The sequence below is a fragment of the Poecilia reticulata genome, linkage group LG21 (genome assembly GCF_000633615.1).
Source record: "Poecilia reticulata strain Guanapo linkage group LG21, Guppy_female_1.0+MT, whole genome shotgun sequence".
NCBI lineage: Eukaryota > Metazoa > Chordata > Actinopteri > Cyprinodontiformes > Poeciliidae > Poecilia > Poecilia reticulata.
Window position 1 is genome coordinate 13,501,919 of NC_024351.1, and position 21,499 is coordinate 13,523,417.

Below are 21,499 nucleotides of genomic sequence, written 5' to 3' on the forward strand. Positions count from 1 at the left end.
TATATATATACTTTTTGCAAAACATATTTTGATCTAATTATTAAATTTTGCTGCAAAAATCCACTTGAAACCTTATTGACATAAAAATCTGCAAGGGTGTGAAGAAGTGTCTGATTCCCTTTTTTTTGCACGCTTCAGAATTTCAGAACATCATGTCAATTTAAATGTTACTCATACACAAAACAAGAAGACACAAAACGCATCTAAATCTTGTCTTACTGCCTCCCTTGTTTCTCACATTTCGATTTAGCTAGACTTTAAAGCACTTTGGTCAAACTCTCAGACGTGTTAGGGAACCTTACAAACCTGGGTGAATCTCAGCAGCCTGTCCGGTTATGGCAGGAGCGGGATCTTGCAGCTGGTAGGCTGCCGTGGAGCCGGTGCCATCCACGCTGTTGGAGGTCATGTATGACCCGTAGCTGGAAGGGGGGTAATACTGCCCATACTGGTTTTGGCCAAACGTCGTGTACGAGTGATAATCCTGCAGATGATAACGCTGATTGTGAGCACATAAACAGTAAAGACAAGAAGTACAAGAAGCAACATGCTTCGGTTTCCAGGAAATGGCCCAGACATCCTTCTGAGAGCGGATTTTACTAGTGTTCCCATCTCATTTCTCTAATCCTTCATTCCCTCCAGTCTTTACTTTATATTCCAGAGACAATCAAAGCCTTGTGCTTCTCCGTTTAAATGACCAAGTGGAGATGGGCACTTTTATGACTCAGCTCTCTAAAACTGTCAGTACATCCATCTCTGGAAGTCTTTATAAACTGCAGCATACCACATAAATGCACATAAACATTCTTGCACAGATGGTGTGTAGTCAAACAAAGAGTTGTACGCAAGTCTGTTCTCATATTCTACAATGTGGACAGACTTAATTGTTTTCTGCCAGACTCCAGTTCCTCCTTTTGGTCTTGTGCTTTTTTTCTTTTCTTTTTTTTAAATTCAGTAAAGCGTTTCCAATATGCAAGGGAACATTTTTGCTAGCTCACATTGAAATTGATCACCTAACCATAAACTTTAACCAGATTGACCAAAGCCTTAAAATCGATTATATTAAACAATTTGTCAATTTTTTTATGCTAAAATGCTTTTGTCCTCAAATTGGTGCCGTATCCCGAGTGTGGGCATTAAATCAAAACTGTCCTCACAACTTGAGAAATACAAGGGCACAAGCACACACACACTCACACACTCCACCCGCATTGGCCAAACTTCGGGCTTATTTTATTAACAACCACATCTATCAAAAGACATACATTAAAAACCCTCTTATTAGCATTTCTGTGCCAGAATACAATTTATCACGTGGACATAAATAAATATTGCAGGACAAAGCATTTTTTAACTGAGGCTAATGTTCTACTTCTTTCAAATGTTTCCCCAGGTTGCAAAATCGCTGCAAGATTTTATTTCTTCATTCTGCCGCGAAAGAACAAATCGCTTAGGTTTTCAAATATCTCGCAACTTAATCGACGTAAAATACTTTAGCTTTACGACGGACATCAAATCAGTCAAACAATTATGTACAGTTATGGAGCACCATGCGGGAAAGCGAATGCTGATGTACTAGACTGATAAATACTGTGTGTGTGCTTGCATGGTACCTGCTGTGTGGCAGTGTAGTTGGCAGGGTTGGACACAGAGTTGTTGGTGGCGTAGAGGCCTGACGAAGGAGTGAAACTGGAACCTTTGAAAACAAAATACAAGAACAGAAAAAGTGGAACCGAAAACCTTTGCGAAGAGGTAATCTTACTGCTAGAGCCCGCCAGAAGAGAAATATGTATGTTTCACTGAACTGACCTGTCATCTGATAGGGTGAGTAGGCAGTCTGTCCGGGCTGAGGTGTGGGGAAGCCGGGGCTGTAGCTGAGGCCAGTCTGGAGCGGAGACTGACTCTGAGTGAGGCTGCTCTCCGTCTTAATCCCAGGAAGCATCACACCCAGATCTGTGACGAGAACAAACAAAAACTGGTTATGCCGTTATCACTTTTATAAATATCTCTCTTGCAATGAGATTCACAGTAACTCTTTAGTTTTGGGTTTTTTTTTCTCTCTGCTAGCATCAGTAAAACTGTTAAAATGCCTGGTGGGATTTGATGCTTCAGTATAAAGTGTCCTACAGTTTTAACTAGAACCAAAATTGGTAACACTTTATTTGAAGGGGTGTGTCGCGGCCCTCTATTTTCCAAAAGCCAAAATTCCAACAAAGGCCGTGGGTGTTAACAGGCGGTTTGATTTGAACGCACTTCCGACTTGATTTGATCTGAAAAAATATATTCTTTATTTCTTGTAAAAAATTAGCGACAAAATAATTACCAAAAATGTTCTACAACTTAGCCAAAAAGTAAACTTAATGTGACGTTTCAAAAAAGTGGTCAAAAAAATCATTTACAAAAACCTCCCGTCCACACACCAAACATTTGCCAAACAATGCCTCCACCAAGCACCCGGAGTGTTTTTAATTACTCAAATGAATGGGAGGGTCTAACCAATTACCAACATAATCTAATCAATTCAAATATACAAATTAACTACAGATTTTGGATCTAAACTAACTTAAATAAATTCTAACTTCCCAAAATGGAAAACTAAATTAGTAGAAATTACAATTAGCAAAATGCATAAATGGCCACAACAGAGTGTGTATAAGACTGACATGACAATGTCATAAACATGACATAACACCTGTCATGAACATAAAGAAGTCTTTATGAATGTTTATGACAGTTGTCATAAAGTGTCATTCGGTAAATAATGACACTTTTAATGCAAAGTTGCTCTAAAAGTTGCATTAAACGTCCATTAAAAATGCCAACTTTGCRTGATTTTGTAAATTATGATAATTTAATGCAAAGTTGGCATTTTTAATGGACTTTCAATGCAACTTTTAGAGCAACTTTGCATTCAAAGTCAGAGACCAGAGTTCTCTCTTGCTTTTAGGAGAAGAAGAAACAATGAGATTCAATTTAATTCAGTTCAAAAAGAATTCATTGATCCCAAAGGGAAATTAAATTCTGTCCTGACCCCATGTCATCCAAGTATCTCCAAAGAGTCGCAGGAGATGGTGATGTATATCGGCCTCACGGCGGTCATGACACACTAACAAGTCAGTTTCTGGGCACCAGAAACAATATTTCACAGAAAATGTTCTGGATGACATCATTAGCTGATGGTAAGCAATGCTAATCCATCTCATTTGCTTTTGCAGAAACTTTTTATATCTCTGTCTGGTGGTATGTTTAGAGAGACATTGGAGACGGCGATGGGATTCTTGCCCATTGCGATCAATGGTAACGATGGTTCGAACTTCCCTCTTCTCTCTCTGCTCTCTCTGCAAATTTGAGGTCATAGTTCAGGTTCTACTAGACGCTTTTGAGATGCTAATCACATGCTTTCGCTTGTGAAAAACAATACCTTGTTGCCACGGTTATGCATCATAACAACTATCCAGAAGTAAAGAAGTAAGAACAAAAAAAAAAACCTCCTAGCTGCACAGCTTCCAAAACCACAAGGAATAACTGTGTACACATGAAATGCCTCAACCGAAAAAAATGAAATTACAAGCAAAAGTCTACAAAAAAGAACAAATGAGAACCAATGTAAGAGAGCAACTCCAACATTCTGCCACCAGGCCTGACCTAATTCTAGCATGATAGATAACCCTCCCTCACCTGTTGCTGCTTAATCTCTGGATGAAAGATGCCTACTACCCATTGCACAAATGTAAAAATTTTTTAGTGCCTGCTTTTCATACCATAAGAGGAGAGTCCGTAGGCCTGTCCCGTCTGCGAGTAGGCTGTATAAACGGTTGACTGCTGCATGCTGCTGAACTGGTGCTGGCCAGCGTATGTTGGCATTGCAGGAGCCGGTGGTGTGGAGAGGATGTGAGGGTAGGGCCTGGGGAAAACAGAGGGGAGCTTATAGACAACTCTACCTCATCGAAGATGTGTTTGAAAGAAAAAGAAAAAGCAAGCAAACTTACTTTGACGGGTAGGGCGAAGGAGAGTACTGATGGGCCGAACGAGGGCTGTATCCACTGCTGGTGATTACTGAAAGCAGTAAAATAATCCCAAACAAGAAAGTTTGAAACCGGTGTTTAGCTTTGCTTATAATAAAAATCCTTCACGACCAGCATAACTCAAGGGCTCTGGCTTATTGGAGCTGAAATGCTATTCCAGTAAACACACAATCTGAAGCATTTTGAATGGAGAAAAGCCAAGTTCTCCACTGCAGAGAGAGAGAGTCCACAAAAAAAAAAAAAAAACCCTTGCAGAGGGCCTCACAGTGAAACACAATGTCTTTTTGTGGTCATTGAGATGTCAGAGCGCAGTACTGACAAACACCCTGCTACTTTTAAGCGCTCTCGCAAATGCTTTGTGTATCCGCGTGTGGGTTTCGCAGTGTAAAAGAACCACAGGGCTGTTTGTGATTCTAAAAAAAAAAAAAAAAAAAAAAAGAAAAGACAAATGTGAAAATGTCTCTCATCCTCGTGCCAGCCTTCTTTCATGATGCAATCCAAGGCCAGACAGCAGTTCAGCGGATTAAAGCTTTCAGCAGGGCTGCCACCGAGCTAAAACGGATGATGACGATATCTACGGGAGACAACGGTTTTGTGTGCGTCGAGCTGAAATGCTTGACGTGCTTTACCTGAGCCGGCGTATGTGTCCAGTGCCGTGTCGCCTGTCGTGGTGACTGTATCGCTGCTATTCAAAGGCTCTGTTTTCACTTAAAAGAATAGGACAAGAAATAGAGTTATAGCTTTTAAGCTTACGATGTTTCATAAATCAAACAAAAAAAACAACAACAAAAAAAACCCCCAAAAATCATGCAGGGTAAAAAGCAAATAAACAAATACATCACCATGCAATTCTGCAATTCCAGTGTGTCAACAGAAAGCTGTGTGCAGGGGTTCCCCTTTTTTTTTTTTTCTTTTTTTTTTTTTTTTTTAACTAATCAAAGTTTGCCGTTGAGGGTATCGAGTTTAAATAGCTACAACCTAACTGAGCACCTTAATGTACCCGCCTTCCTGTTTTTCATTTAAGTTCCTGAAAATGATAAATACCATGAAATTCGATAATTACGTTTAAAACACAGTTATGTACAGAAAACCACCTGGCAAATTTCCCTTCACATCTACCGACTTCCCCTGCAAATCCATGAAAGCCGATCCTCTGACCAGTGGGAACCTCTGCAATAACTACATTTGAAGACCACACACGCTGTCATAAATTCAGTGTTGGCATGTCAAACACAAACAATACAGCACAGCAAACAAAAGCCAATCAGGCCAGGCCCTGGCAGAAAAATCATTCTCTACTACACAGACTGACCCTCCTTGCTGTTAATGTAATGCTCTATGAGTTTCACACACATGCTCCTCTGTACCATAGTCCTTGGAACCCGAGGCAGGGGGCGGGCTGCTGCAGCCCAGCAGCCAATCAGCCGTGTTTAGAACGGTCATGCTTTCACCTGCGGGAGTGCAAGGCGGGAAGATGGAGAGGATGTGATGCAACTAAAACCAGGTGCATGATCCATGGTTGATTATTAATAACTGCATCACACAGATTATTATGAAACATTGGTTTAAAGTACATGAGGAAAAATTTGGAATACTTTGTTTTTTTGTTTTTTTTTTTGGCTTCACTATTTCAATTTTGGATTCAACCTTATGAAACCAAAGGCTAACTTTGAGAAACGCAAGCAAAGGTCGACAAAAACGTACAATAAGAAGCACAATTTTGGCAAAGAAGACAATTCTCAGTGGCAACGCAAAAGACTCAGTGGCAAACATTCTTTGTGTTTACTCATGTTTACCCTAATATTAAAGGTAAAATTATTTAAGTGTGGCAATTAAGCAAAAACAGAAGGAACCTACGAGGAGGCAAAAGACTATTTATTTCACCACTGTAAAAGTGTCAACTCAAAAGAAACTTTAATAGATTCGCCTAGAAGTAAACCTGATAAATTAAATATGGAACCGTTTCAGTGGTTTAATGTGTTGTTGCAAATTGTATAGTTCACTTCTTTTTTTTTTTACCCGTTTCAAAAACAGAATTTCAATGTGAACTGAGAGCAAAGGCTGTTCGATGAATCTTTCTCTGCTTTCATCCATGTGCATATGTGTGTAAACGATTTCCTCCAAGCAACAAAGAAACCAACTGCGGGACGTGATCGCCAATTTAAAACAGCCTGCCTCTTGACCCTCTTTATATATTGCATACGGTCCTTGGTCACTTCTTTGAACATGATTAAAACTCATCAGCGACCATATGAGAACTCCATTTAATTCCGGTCGGCTTCATTAATCCCCTCAGGGAGCAATAGAGCCCAGTGGACCAGCTGTAATGAAGACAAATGAGTTGCTGTGGAGATGGCCCGTGGGCCTGAGTGTTGGCTGATGTCAGGTGAGGGGAATGCTGGTTATGTAGTTTGTTTTGGCTGTCTGTGTGTAGTCCTGACTCTGTCTGTTTTAACTATTAACTGTGAGCTCATCACAAATGACTCGATGGTGTCTGAATTTGGCGTTAGTCTGCCCGGGGCCGATGCTATTAATGTCTCCGTTAGCAAGTGGAGACGAGCAAACTGTGAGATGGAGCTTTTCCTATTATCGTCTGCTATCAAACTGCGGTTAGATCAAAGAATCGTCTTCAATAAAACCTTTAAATCCTGTGTTATTACATCGTCAGACTCCTTTGAAGCCCACTGAGAGAATAGGGTAGTAAAGGGTGACGTAAAGGGATGCAGAAAAAGATCAATTGTGGAAGAGAGAGGGAATAGAAAAGGCTGGTGGAGAAAGAAAAGAGAAGAGAAAAGTGCAAGCTAGCGTTGACATCTAAGACAGCAGTGATGCTTTAATGCTCTTGTAGAGGAAATAGTTTCCAGTAGGATTTTGGGCTTGCACTTAAACTCAACACACACACAGATGGAGTTTGCCAAGTGGTTAGCCGAGGAAAGCAGAAGAGCTTTACTGTGTGTTTACACACATTCTGTGGTGATTTACTAAAGCACTAATGCCAGTGTGTGCGTGGGTGTGCACTCAGACTTTTGCATGTGCATGTCTAATGTTCGTCTCCATAAATGTCCTCATCCTGTATTAATCTGTGCATGTTGAAAATCTTGAGCACATTTTTATTTATTTTTTTTACAACAGGTTTCATGACGTTGAATTCAAATGCTTTTGTTTGAACCACGTTTCAGTGTGTGCCTTGCACGTGTGCTTTCTATCAGATGGTCTGTAGCTGTTCACAGGGTTTGTACTTCTGAAAATAAAGTAAGCTTAAGGTTTTAGGCAGTGAATGCCGAAGTGTTTATTGTAACTTGGTGTTTAACTTCATATTGCACAAAAATAGGATTTATCCAGGAGAAAAATTAAGGCAGTTTTGGCAACCAGAAAAAAAAAATCACATTCTTGCTAAAAGTTTACTGCTACATTTCTTTTATTATCTCATTGATCATTCAGGTGGATGTAGAAAGTAAGACACCCTTTTTCTACAAAAAATAAAATGTACTATAATGCTCTAGTCAGTTGGAAGAATTTTAGGTTTACGCATTTACATATTATATAATATTCAGTATTTAGAAATTGAAAAAATACTTTCCCTTGTCTAGGTTTTAGATATGCTTTTAGACAATTAAATCTTGTCTCCATCTTTGAATTTTTCTGCCAAGCAGTTTAATCATTGAGACATGATGTTTATATCAATCTTTTCCTGGCTAAGAATGGAGCAAAGGAACTGAACTGCCCAATATGTGTATCTGTGTTTTCCAGTGCAATGCGTAAACATTTTTGTCAGAGTTGACACACCTTTTTTTTCCCTTTCCATTTAGTGAATTTTTCATTGAAATAACAATCCCTTCTTAATGTATTTGTACCACTTGAGTTTTTTAACAGCTTGCTAAGTTGAAGCCATGAAGTAAAAAAAAAAAAGACCTCTTTTGTAGTTTGCCACAAGCATTGTACTGAACACAACAAAAATGGGGAACAATATACTTTTGGTCAGATGAGACTAAATTGAGCTGTTTGGCCTACAAGCAAAATGCTATGTAGGGTAGAAAAGTAAACCACGCTTCGCTATAAACAGATAAACAGACAATGCCCCATTTTGAAACACGGTGGAGGTAGTATTATGCTGCGAGGAGGTTTTTCTTCAGCAGGGCTGGGGGAGTTGGATAGAAATAAAGACAGGGCAATTGTAGAAGAAAATCTTTTAGACTTAAAAATTAAACTTTATATTAGATGCAAAAAAACCAAACAATAATAATCTTTGTCTCCACAATTTAGCTTTACTTTGTGTTACCGGCTTACTGCCAGAATGTGGGGTCATAATGTGACAAAGAGACTATGAAACGACTTAAAGTGACCTCTCCAGCTCAGTCACAGCTGGTAAAACGTGTTCTGTCTGCTCACCTCCTGTTCCATTAGTGGTGATGGAGGGACTGCCAAGGTTGCTCTTGTCCAGTTTGGAGCCTGTCGAGTCTCCGGCTCCCACGCGGTTATGAGGACTGGCTAGGTCCTGCATTTCCATAGACCTAACAGAGGCGAGGATGGAGGGGCAGGGAGCAATAAGATGAACTGCAATTCTTGAATGACACACAAAAAAAAACAACAAAAAAAAACACTCTCACAGCTGGAAGACCTACCTCTTTGATTTAATATGTAAGACTCCCAGTGAGCACATTCAGTCATATTCAGTATTCCCACAGTGTCGTAAACCTCATGCTGCTCAGTATCGGTCAGCTTAGCCGAGCATGTGTTCAGAGGCGTTAGACATTGACTATGGGCCTGCTGGCTATTTTATGAACTGGGATGCGTGCGCTTGTGAGCGAATGTGTGTGTGTGTGTGTGTGCACTTGCGGGCAGCAATACAAACCCACAGCCTGCCATGCTTCAGCTTTTACAATGTGCTCTACGCGCATGACTGGGACGGATCAACGCACAAGGTGGTGATGATAAACCGAGTGTGAGAGTGAGTGTGCGGGCAGTCAGAGGCAGAAGAGATAAAATAACAGCTGGAGTTCAAATATTACTGACCCTTCAATGTCTATCGAGATCTATATTACTTTTTAAAGTTGGAACAAAACACATATTGAAGAAATAAATCACTTTTTGCTACTGTTAATGCGTGCACATTGTGAGAAAAACCAACTCAAAACTCAAGTTTATTGCTAGTCATCACTAAAGACTCAGAGCAGCAGAAGGAGAGGAGTTTTTTGGGGGGGTGGAAGAGGGAGGACATAGTTCTTTGTTAACTCCTTGCGTGTGTGGACAGTACCTCTTATAAAGAGCCCTTAGTCACTGACCTCGAGGTTTTCTCAAACTCTTCCTTTTGTGCGGTACATCAAAGGCCAAACAAATACAGGGATGGAAAAAAGAACCAAACTAATGCGGGCTGTCGCTGGAAAGAGCGAACGTCCCGGCAGATATCTCTACATCTCTACACATGACTGCAAACCAAAGTCAAGATAAATAATAAAACATTTTATAGCTGCCTGGGGAAGATATCCAAAAGTAAAATGTGCAAAGAACAAAGAATTTAAGCGTTCACCTGCACACTCGGACTAAAATAATGCCTTTTATATTATGTGCACAGAGTTTCACAGTTGCTTTTCCGCTGTGTGTTCAAAACGCTTCATCCATCCTTACTTTTGTCTTTCAACAGCAGGAAATAATTCTCTCTCCCCTACTTGCCCATTTTCCCCCCTCTCTGTTTTTGCTCGTCTCGAGAGGCAGTGGCAGGATTTGGTGTTTCATAAACTCTTTTCTGTTTTTGACATTACGTCTGGCCTTTGACTAAAATGAGCAAAATTCTAGTAAAATATATGGCTCGCTGGAGTCAGAGACATACAGCAGATTCAGCGAGATGCAGCTAAGGATTATATTCATTCCAGTGTTTTGGTCGAATGTATTATTTTAGAAGCAAAAAAAAAAAAAAGCCTCACGTCGGTAAAATGTCCCATTTCCAATCAGCTGTAGAGTTAGAGACTTCAGTGCCTTGTAAAAATATCTATAGACCTCTAACTTTTGGTTATGTTACAATGACAAATTTACATTTATTCTATTGTGATTTTATATTACTGACCAACTGTGATGTTAAAGGAAAAGGAAGCATGTTTTTTTTTTCTTTTTAAAGATAAATATGTGAAAACTAAAATTTGAGTCATTGCTTGCAGCTGAGGAATATTTCTAGCTTTTTCTGGACATCTAGAGGCTAAACTTTATGCCCACTCTTCTTTAAAAATAGTTCAGTCCAAACAGATGTAGATTGGATCTGTGAGACGCATTTTGCAATTGATTCTTGTTTAGATTTAGATCTAGACTATGACAGGGCCATTACTACATGATGAATATGCTCTGGCTGCATCTATACCGTCACTGTACTGCTGGAGGGAGAACCCGACATTTAGTCTATATATTTTTCCATCTATCTTTTCATCAGCTCTCATCAGCTTCCCCTGTCTCCCTGAAGAACAGCATCCTCAGAGTATGATGCTGCCACCACCAGGTTTTACTGTGCGGATGATGCGTAATATTAATATTCTGCCCTCAGGCCAATTACCGTATTTTCCGGACTATAGAGCGCACCATACTATAAGCCGCAGCTACAATAAAAAAAAAAAAAAAAAAACAAAACCTGGAAACCTATATATATAAGCCGCAATAAGCTGCTGGTATCTCCACCGCTCTCGGATTTCCACAAGGACCCAGTAGAGGGCAGCAGAGGGCTGCGTCCTTAATAAATCTGCTGGATTTATTAAGGACGCAGCCCTCCGTCTCCAAAGCCGAACCATGGTTTCGTTCACGCCGAGCTTACCTGCAGCTGCTCTATTTCTGTCCTGTACTGCCAGATCGACAGTCCTCAACTTAAAAGCTGCATCATAGGTGTTTGAAGAAATTTCTCTGTCGTGCCTGCTGCTAGCATGTGCTTGTGCTAAATGAAAATTGGAACTTTCTTCTTTGATTTCTAATTTTGACTTCCATTGATTCACTTCCTCCTAAAGAGCCCCCTAGTGGTTGAAGAAAAATCCACATAAAAGCCGCGCCGGGCTATAAGCCGCATGGTTCAAAGTGTAGGAAAAAAAGTAGTGGCTTGTAGTCCGAAAAATACAGTAGTACATTTCCTGTCTCATCTAGCCAGAGCAACTTATATCCCACATAAACTGGATTTTACAGTGTGCAAAAATATACTCACCACAAAAGCTTTACAAAAGTTTTCAAAAAATATAATTTGACTTTCGTTTGTTTGATCAGGACTATGACAACTGTTTTCTGATTTTTATCATTAAAAAATTAGAACCATACATCCATTTTCCTCTATTCCATAATTACATGCTACTTTTTGTTTGTATACATTTTTTGGTTATAAAGTTACGGGATGTAAAAATAAAGGTCAAGGTATACATGTGCCCTTGCGAGGCACTCTATATTTTAACCTTAAACTACATGATCTCGAACATTTTGGCAGGATACACCAGAAAAAGGATACATTCCCATTGCTCTCAATGCATGTATGGCATGTGTCATTTGCGTTTCAGCTCGAGGTAATCAGTATATCTTTCTTTTTTGCATGTGAGTGTGCGCGTGTGTGGTTTTCAGAAACTGAAGCCTTTGGGAAGTACCGATGACCTCACCACTGCTTGCGACTGCAGTGAAACCTCACCTCTCTGCACCATGATCAGAGAAACAGGACACACACACACACACACACACACACACACACACACACACACACACACACACACACACACACACACACACACACACACGGTGTCAACAGCGCACACATATAAATGAGCATACCTGGCGTCTGAAGGGTCTGGAACATGAGATTCACTGTGTGATTTCTTCACCTGCGGAGAGACCAGAAGACAGTAAATTACTTTGCAAACACACAGCCTCAAACACACAAATGTGATGCATTACGCACAAGCGGCTCAAAAGAACCAGTGTTAAGTGTCCCATAAACAAGCCCCATAAAATGGTGTTAATGAGTCAAACACATTGTACCAGGATTATAAAACGATGTGATTCAAAAAAAAAAGAAAAAGAAAAAAATATTTCCTCAACACTTCCAGGAGATGAAGCTATCTGTTATGCAAATGATCAAAAAAAGCACATTTTATTATTTTTTAAATTAGATTGGGTTTGTAACATTAAAAAAGTGCAAAAATAATTTACAGTAAAAAAAAAAAAAAAACTGAAGTTTGTTATGGACTCATGACATGCTAGAGATACTGAAAAAGTGAATAATATTGCTCTAAATGGCTTATTGTACTTTAGAGTCATGCAGTGCTGCTCCTCCCCCACCTGTTGCTGGTACACATTTCCGTTGCTTACAAGAACTTGAGCTTGAAGAGAAAGGACTGAAGGGGAGTTACCCATCAGCTAGTATCAGGTAACTATACTGGTGTTACTTTTTAAGGAGCAGAAACTGAAAAAGTTTACTCGAAAACTATAACAAAGGCTGTTTTTTTAAGTCAAAATTGTTGTCTTTAACTCAAAACCAAATAATGCAAATGCAGCTGAAACTGAGACGTTTATATACGTCTGCATTTATATATATAATTTTCACTGTCCGATAGTTATTCAAAATAAACCTGCTCTGTTCGAAATCAGTCAGGAATACCAAAATTATTTTTATTTGCCAGGAGACAGAATAAGGATGGGATTGGGTTTTTTTCTTGAACTTTCTCAAAATGTAGGCGTTTACATATTTTCTTAGGATTTGATAGAGTGCATGACTTAGGTCAAACATGTTGCGTGTCTTTGAATGGTCATTCATCCTGGTCCACTCCTCCTGACAAAGTTAATGAAACAAAATCTGCCCTAATTCCACATGCTTGCCTCCATTTAACTGAAATGTTGTAAATTAAGCTCATAGCGTGTGTCTGACGTTAAAGAGAGTAACACAAGTGTAACATAAAAAAACCCCGTCTGACATTATTCTTGCAGTTAGCATTTAAAATAATTTCCGTTACTTTATCTGACTATAAGTGAGAAAAGTTTACTCTTATTGAAGATTAGATAGTCAGAAAAAAAATTGTTCTGTCTTTTCCATAGTTGTGCAAATCTGGTTGCAACTTTGTATTAAAATAACTTAATAAATGTTACATTATTTTCCCAGTAAGAATTTGTAATTTGAAAATTGAAGACAATATTTCACAATTACTGCTTTAAATTTCCGTGTAGATATTCAAACACTGCAATATTTTTGATCAATCCAATCATATCCTGATCATTTCATGCCACCCCAAATTTTCAAATAAATCACAACATGCTGTCAGTAGCAGAAGGTGCCACCATGTTCAAAGTGCTAACTACAGTCTAACTGACAGATATTGACTTTCCCTTGTTCACCTGTGACCCTATCTCCATCCTGCGCTCGATCGCTGCTCTCAACCCCCTGGAAGAGTTTAAAGGTCCCAGCGAGGTCATGTTAGGTCACAGCGGAGAGGTCGCTCCTCACCGTTAAACATGTCAGTGTAGAAACTGAACTCAGCCTTGACTTTGGAAGGGTGTACTTGTGACATGTGGTCAAGTCAATCAGTGTGAACGGGTTCGTGGGGGGAAAAAAAAAAAAAAGATCATGGAAAACCGTACTTCAGTCTCCACCGCAGCATACACTCCCTGCACACAGGCTCGGTTTACGCACGCCTTTGTGTGAGGCTATGTCGAGACAGACAGCAGACCAGTGGTTCTCTATTAAAATTCCTCTCTCTTATTTGGAGCAGGAACTAATTAGACGAGTAAATGCAGGGTGGAGCGAGGGCCAATGTGTACCAGCTGCCCTATAATCACTGTGTCAACACACTGTCAAGGTGTAGGGGCACGCGCAGGCTGCCAAACACACAGTCCTACACAGGGTAAAACGCAGTCGCAGGAAAATTCAACCAGGCAGCATACGTCCAAGTAGTTTCCAAATTATCGCAATCATAGGTAAGTGCGCAGAAAAAGTGCGAGGCAGACGCTAAACTCCGGTTTTCTGAAAACGAGGACATATCTTGCGTGTTGATGTGTGTGTGGAGAGAACGCCGTTGTGCTGCTATGGTTCTGATTAGAGGATCCTGCTGAGAGAGTATAAGAAGCAGCACTTAGCTGTTTAAGACAGAGGTCAAAGGTCGGCCAGACTTCTCATATGGATCGCTTTACACACACACACACACTCACGCAGGCACGCACACCCACACACAACACTTTCATGTTACGTTACATGCTTTACTGAAATTTAACAAGGCTGTCAGTCACGGCATCAACTGGGATGGCCGTGAGAAACTGCAATCCACATGTAGCGCACATGCAGGACCCCCCTGACACACACACACACACAGACACGCATACACATGCAGCAGTGCATAAGCTTGGCTTGGTTTCTGTCTCAACATGATCTACGAAAACACAAGCACACGCAGGCTTTGATCCCGGAAAGCTTTTAGGACGCACGCGTTCCCTCAGTGTCCGAGTCTCTCGCCTCGCTCAGTGTGACGAGTCTTTTATCTTTGACTCTCGGACATGCTTGTTTCACATGAAAATAAAAGAAAAATCGCATTTGTTTTATGGGTTAGTCAAATATGATAGACGTAATAAGTTATCTTTATCTTTATTAGACGATTCTGCTGTGCGTAAACGCTCACAGGAGGTATTTCAACAGACCATCCCGTTGACAAAGTAAAGAGGTAATAAAACTGCAATATTTAACATTAAAAGTGGTAATAAATCCAGCATCATCAGCTCTGCGAGAACTAGTGCTCAGCTAATTTTGCTTCTAGCATCAGACACAAAGCTCCCCTGAGTTCGCTCTTAGGTGGCCACAATGTCTGAATAAACCATTTGTGTCACCTGAGCCACCAAAAAAGATGACCTTTGACCTGGTTGACCGGGTGACCGGTCTGGAACACTACCTGGTCGGCGAAAGGACTCCCTAAGGGATAAATTCATCTGGCACAGGTAATTAGCACAATAAAGATCCATTTGAGCAAATACTAAGAGGCTTTATTATTGCAATTGAACTAGGCTAGAGAATGAGTTAGATGTAATCAGAAGATCATTTTAGATCTTCTGAAATGATGAGAAGATCTAAAATGGTTGATGGAGTTATTTTTTTCTTAACTCCATCAAGAAGCTGAAGTTCAGCATTAAAAATGCACATATCAGGTTTTGTCTGAACCCCCACGCCTCTCCAGGGAAGACGAATTAAATTAAATTAACAGATAATATCCATCTGGAATTATATCTTAAAAATAGAGGTTTTATATGTGACTCTCATACTGAATTTTAAAATAAAGTCTGAAAATTTAAGAACTGAAAAAAATATGAATGAAAGCTACATGCATACGCTTCCATTTCCAGTCTGTTGTTAATTTCAATGTAAGTCAACCGAAGTACATAAAAAACACAGCTGTTGAGTTTCTCTTTGAGTTTCTCCCCTTTTCCCGCCCCTCCAGAAATAGCTTATATTTCAGTAAATTTAGAACTTTTGATCAACCAGATATTTTACAGATTCATTAGGTAAGCCTTAAAAACAGGAAAGTATCACAGCAGCTTTTGTTTTCTTTGAATTTCAAATAAATCTCCTCTCGGGCTTGGAGATCCGTTCTTACCTCAGAGTGCAATCAGGTCAGTCAGCAGTCCCGTTCTTCCACATTGCATTACGGAGCGCTACGATCGGGCAGCTCCCCCCTCAAGACGCAGACTGCCCTCTCACCCGCAAGCAGAGACTCACACTCGCTCCCTAAATGCCTCTCTTCTCCGTCTACCTGCTTCACACTTTGTACTCCAGGAGTCGCATACGTCTAAAATGTTTCCCCCTTTTTGTTTTATTCTTTTGGACTTTTCTTTGTCACTCTGTGGGACCAGAAAAAGGGAACACTGCGTATTAACTACGTCCTCTCTGCTGCCGCCGCTGCCGCTGAGGTCAATCCATGCACAGCTGCTGTCTTCCCCGACTCCAGTAATGGGGAACATTTCGCTCGTCTTGTTCCCCTCCTCCTCTGCCTCCACCCCCTCTTTTTTCGCTTCTCCTCCTCCTCCTCCTCTTTTTTCTCTGCTGTCACTCATTACAGACTCACCCAGGCTTGCATTTAGAGCCTAAAAACATTTGAAATGTTAATTGTTTTGTTCTCCCAGTCTGATCTCGACTGAAGGGCTGACATAAAAATCTAGTTGTGTACAAACCCCCCCCATGCCCCCCCACAAAAAAAACAACACAGTGAAGCATTTTATAAACGGGAACAATGTGTGAGGATCTCCGTGAGTGCAGCAGAAAGTACAAGCAAGATCATAAACTTCGCACCTCTCAATTGACCATCCCTCCTCCCCTCCGTCCCCTACACACATACTTAGACACCCACACCACGCAGGGTCTCACATGTACACCTGAACACACTTTTCAACCCGTGTTAACTGGGACCAACATTTCGTGCGGCCGGTGTTAAAAAGAGTCCAGCAGGGAGGAACGGATGGGAGCAAACACTCGCACCCATCAAGCCTCCAAGCCGCATTGGTCTGAAGATGGCACTCTTTCACTTTGTCCATCAGTTTTAAAGGCTGGTTGCTGAGCCAAAGACAAGAATTACACTTTTACACACATTCTTGAACCACACAGATGGGGTGTTTATTCTCCTTTTCTCAGTACCACTACTCCAACATAAATGAATTCTGGAAGAAAAAAAAAGATAGATAAATATCTTCTTCTTAGTTATAAGGTAAATCATTAATTGACTCCTTTCACACAAAAAAAAAATAGGGGTGTGTTTGGATTATAATTTCTACTGTATTTCAATTTATGCGACTCAACTTTAAAGTTTATTCCAAATAACTGAATAAGTTGACAACTGTCAATATTGATGAAAGAGCAAAACACAATAAAAAAAAAATCAGCAAATGGTAAAAGTACATAGAAGTGTGGAAAAAAAATCTAATTTAAGACAAACACATTCAAATGCATCTGCACTGTTTTTTTTTTTTTAATATAAAAGCTAAAAGTCACCTTCTGTCATAAAATGCTATTTTTCATTTATAAAGACTTCTTTCTATTATTAGCTTTGGTGCAGGATGACATTGATAACATGAAGATGTTGTATTTTCAGTACGAGGAAGATCTTTCCTTTGGTTGTGATCATGTTGTAGTTTATCGTGGGTGTGCAGTGGGAGTGAACTGAGATCTCAAGACATAAGATATTGCCATAATAAATCGTCATTATATTTCTTGTTAAAGTCAGCAGTTTTGTGAATCCAGCGGCTCTCAACATGTACAGTCTAGTGAAGGAAGGAAGTTATTAATATGAGCCTGTTATAAAAAGGTGAGACCTTTCACACTTCCCCAGTAGCACCAGACAAAGGGCAAATTCACAGAACTTTATGAATCTGGAGTACATTTAAATGTCTCTATTCAAACTTAAACAGCTGCTGACGATCAGTCACATTTTCTAATTTTTTTGAATTTATTCAAATTTTTTGAGCATATTATTAATGTGATATCATTTTACAAACTGGAATGTCAATTATGCCATTTTATAGCATCTGTTTCATTGTCTACTGTCGCCTTTGCTCACGTAAATCGTGTTTCATGATGGCGCTGTACCTAAAACAGTTGTTCTCATTGAAATATTTTAATGCTTTAATTTTCGAAAAATAAAATAAACAAATGAATAATTAAGTAAATGAATAAACAAATACAAAGCGATGTTCTACAACAAACAACAATATTTAGGAACATCCAAGAAGTTACAGTATACAATATATTTTTAAATATTACCAGTGGAAAGAGACCATAAACTGACTATAGAAATGCACTGTTCTATTTTATTGTGGCGTTTCATGTTAGACCTTTGCATATTTATGTCCTGGTTTAATTGTAAGGTGATCAATCAGTGGTAGCTTTCATGTTCTGTGATTTATTTGCAGGTGTTATGTGACCCTGTCTGCTTTGGAAGAAATAAAAAAAAAATACTAACAAATGAAAAAGATGATAAATGAGGTGTGAGCTGGTTGAATCAAGATAATGAGCTTTCAAAGTTACAGAAATCTGACAATGGAATTTCCTTTGTCATGTCTTTGAATTCAGTTTTTTGCAAAGACATTGGTGAGAAGAGACAAACTGGACCGGCATGGCACATAGCAAAAAAAAAAGTCTCACTAATTTTATAAACAGATACTGATTGATATTATGTGCCAACTGACACTTTAAGAACAAGCACACTAGCATTAGTGTTACCATATTTGAACAAGGTAAGGGTATGAAATGTACACAAGCCTGAAGACCAACTTGGAACGGAGCCACTGTCTTTAACTGGGAACCAGCCATCTATAGATTGGTCACCAACATTTATCCCCAACATTCAAAAAAGCCCTGTGATTGATAGACTGCTTGTGGAAGGAGTGTACACATTTTAGCAAAAGTCTGCAGAGTGTGTGTTATTGGTGGATATTCGAGCGTGTGTGTGTGTGTGTGTGTGTGTGCGCGGGTGTGCGTGTGTGTGTGTGTGTGTGTGAGCACTGGACGTTTGAGAACGTATGTAGAGGACTAGCTGTCAGAACAGATTAGGGTGCTGCCGAAGTGCTTGACAACTCAAGCACTTTATTATTAGCCAGGCAAGACCTCATTTGGAGGGGAGGGGGGTCGTCCAAAAACATCCCTGGTGAAATATTTTCACAGCAAGTGGAGAAGGGAGGAGAGGAGGTGTCCCCAAACATGCCTGATGAAATATACAGGCCAAATTAAAACAGAGACGAAAAGAAAGAAAAAAGACTAAACAAAACTCCAGAGAGGAGTAGATGAGATAATCAGAGCGTTGAGCTGAAGATTTGCAAAGAGCAGTGTTCTGCTGCAGCTAAATACCATAAATCAGCTTTGCTTTCTGTTGATTTTAGAAGTGCTGTAAAAACATTTGACAAGAGTGAGGTGTCCTGGCTTTGACTTTGTCTTTCGAGTGGAACAACAGCGGTCCTACATAACCCTAAATATATTTTCCAATTCGCTCAGATACAACAGTCTCATACGAATACTAAATAAACAGAAAAGCTGTAAAGCCATGGATTTTGTTTTAGAACTGGTTTCCTTCTGTTTCAAAATCGTTTGGATGCTTTGTAGTTAACGACAGGGCGTGACTCTGCTTACTCCAGATACATTGATCGTATTGGGCTTCTTTTTCTCACAATCTAATATTTGATTTGGTTTGCACACTTTGACTTGTCAAGCGTGATACAAAGATACAAAATCCTACTACTAGGAATGCCTTAATGCAGTTGCGTCGGGGTCACATGTAGGATATTTTCAAATGATTGGTATTCCCTTCAACTGAACTCAACTCCCCATGCCTATCAATGTACCATCTGTGAATGTGTCCATTGCACCTCTAGTGAGCCATGTGGTAATTTTGTTAAATCACAACATATATTCATATTTACATCTTGTAAAACATATCAAAAAAGAGAGAAAACATGCTAGCATTAGCCTAGCCTTTCAGGGTGAAAATGACATGAGCTTAGTGATAACCAGAGACACAACAAGCAAATCATAAAATAAAAGTATTAGCATTTTGGTGGAAGTGTTCTCAAAAAAACATAATAGTTTTCTTTAGTTAGATAACACTTAGTTAGAGCTGCTTATTACGACAGCTACAGAACCTCCGGTCAGGACAGGATACCTGTTGATGTTAAGACATCGGGATAACTGCAACACTATAACATTAATTTTAATGACAAAAAGAAAAGGATGCTGGGATGGAAATATTTGAAGATGATGAAATCCAGTCATACCAAAATTAACTTGCCAGGTTTTATTTGTAAAGTCTATAATTTCTGCAATTGGACGTATGAGTTATTTATTGCGTGTATGTGTGTATCCCACACATACACAGTGTATCTTCCAATTATTGCAAGGACTTCCCACTGTCTTATATTTATTTTTCATTCATTTGTTTAGTTAATCCTTACCTTAAAACCTAATCATTAAAGGTACCCCCCTAACTCTAAACATAACCTAAAATCAAACACACCTTAGTCCTAAACCCAACTCATAACCCCCCAAAACCCAGCTCTTTTTAAATGGGGCCCAGGCTTTGGGAACCCATATGGCAAAGTCGGTCCCCACAAAGCAGTATGTGTTAGGAAAATAGTCCTGGCAATGTATCAAATACAAGGCCACACACACATGCACACGCACACATGCACACACGCACACACACACACACACTCACTCATCTGCCTGTCCCCTGCTCAAAGCTTTCTGCTGTCCCCATTTGTATGAGTGGTTATCAGCGTGGTAACTTTATCCCCTTCCTTTCATGTAAAATACATTGTGCCGAGCCTCCTCCCTTGAACCCCTCCCCCCACCTCCATTCCTCCTACACCCTGCCTCCAGTTCCTCCACCCTGGGAGGTGTAAATCTATCCGTCTCTTTATACCTCCAAAAATGCTCTCTTTTCAGGTGTAGTAGGAAGCTATAAAAGAAAAAAAAAGAAGTCAGGGAGTGAAAGGGAAGAACAAGGTGAGTCTGTGGAGAAGAGGGGGAGGAGAGGGGGGGGGGTTCAGGTGAAATAGGTATAAGTTGCTCTGTTTCTGTTCCTTTCTGGCAAGTGGTGCCCCTCTTTGCTTATGTACATTTACACCATTTTTTAACTAAATGTTGAGCGAAACAGGATATAAGCCATGTTCACTTTATGTCCCTTAAATAAAACTTTGAAAGCTTATGACCAAGTTGAAAAAAAATAAAAAAATTACGCTGGGTTTTTGTGTTCTTCGTGTGATGGCTGAATGTCAAATTCATTCATATCTAGCCTAGAATTAATAATTTAATTATTGAAACTACCAGCTTTGACGCTATTTTAGTCAAACTTGAAAAGAGATATCCAAAGCTAAAGTCACTTTATGCAATTTATCAAACAGATATTACATGATAGAACCTTAAATAATGGACAAAGCTTTGAAAAATGACACATCAATGTTTCAACAGTTCATACAGATTTTCAACTTGACCTGCTGATTCCAGTTTTGCAACTTTAACAAAAGGACCAGTGAGTTTGTGGTGGTGGCAGTCCTACTTCTGATGCAGAAAACTGAACCGTTTTCTGCATCAGAAAACTGATGCATCAGAAAACTGCATCAGTTTTCTGATGCAGTTTTGAGAAAAATAAATAAATAAAATGTATTTATTTATTTAAAAATAAATAAATAATAAATTAATTAATAAAACAAATTATATTTTCCCCCCTAAGGTACAAATATCTACTTTAGGTGGGATGTTACAGAATGTTGTTCCAGATATTGAGGTAAGAAGATAAAGCACTTGGTCATGCCTACTATTTATCGTGTTTGTCTTTTAGTAATTTCTTTAATATGTCAATCTATAAGTGATGCAGAAATGACTGAAATAAGGGTTTTAATCAAGGTTAGCAAGCTTTTTCTGCATGATAAAAGGGTTCCCTAAAGGTGAATAGCTTAAGCCATTCCCCCCTATATTGCAAATTAAATCTTGAGTGTTTCTTCAATTTGTTCATATA

The 21,499-nt window shown here is 39.5% G+C and overlaps 1 protein-coding gene across 5 annotated transcripts in view; it reads right to left on the reverse strand.

The window, feature by feature from the left end:
- Positions 1-21,499, reverse strand: part of eya4 (EYA transcriptional coactivator and phosphatase 4) — a 48,934-nt gene that overhangs the window by 11,769 nt on the left and 15,666 nt on the right. For 3 of the 5 annotated variants that reach the window (XR_532460.2, XM_008397953.2, XM_008397952.2), the window contains exons 3-11: positions 11,802-11,851; positions 8,412-8,533; positions 5,390-5,473; positions 4,652-4,729; positions 3,987-4,053; positions 3,759-3,901; positions 1,807-1,950; positions 1,611-1,693; positions 307-481 (exon numbers count right to left, since the gene is read on the reverse strand). Coding sequence is in view for 4 of the 5 variants with exons in the window: in XM_008397953.2 (XP_008396175.1) it covers positions 307-481; positions 1,611-1,693; positions 1,807-1,950; positions 3,759-3,901; positions 3,987-4,053; positions 4,652-4,729; positions 5,390-5,473; positions 8,412-8,533; positions 11,802-11,851 (946 nt within the window). In the remaining variant the exon portion in view is untranslated. Of the gene's footprint in view, positions 1-306; positions 482-1,610; positions 1,694-1,806; positions 1,951-3,758; positions 3,902-3,986; positions 4,054-4,651; positions 4,730-5,389; positions 5,474-8,411; positions 8,534-11,801; positions 11,852-15,598; positions 15,951-21,499 lie in introns of those variants that run through there. The other 2 variants (XM_008397955.2, XM_008397954.2) reach the window with 2 other exon arrangements.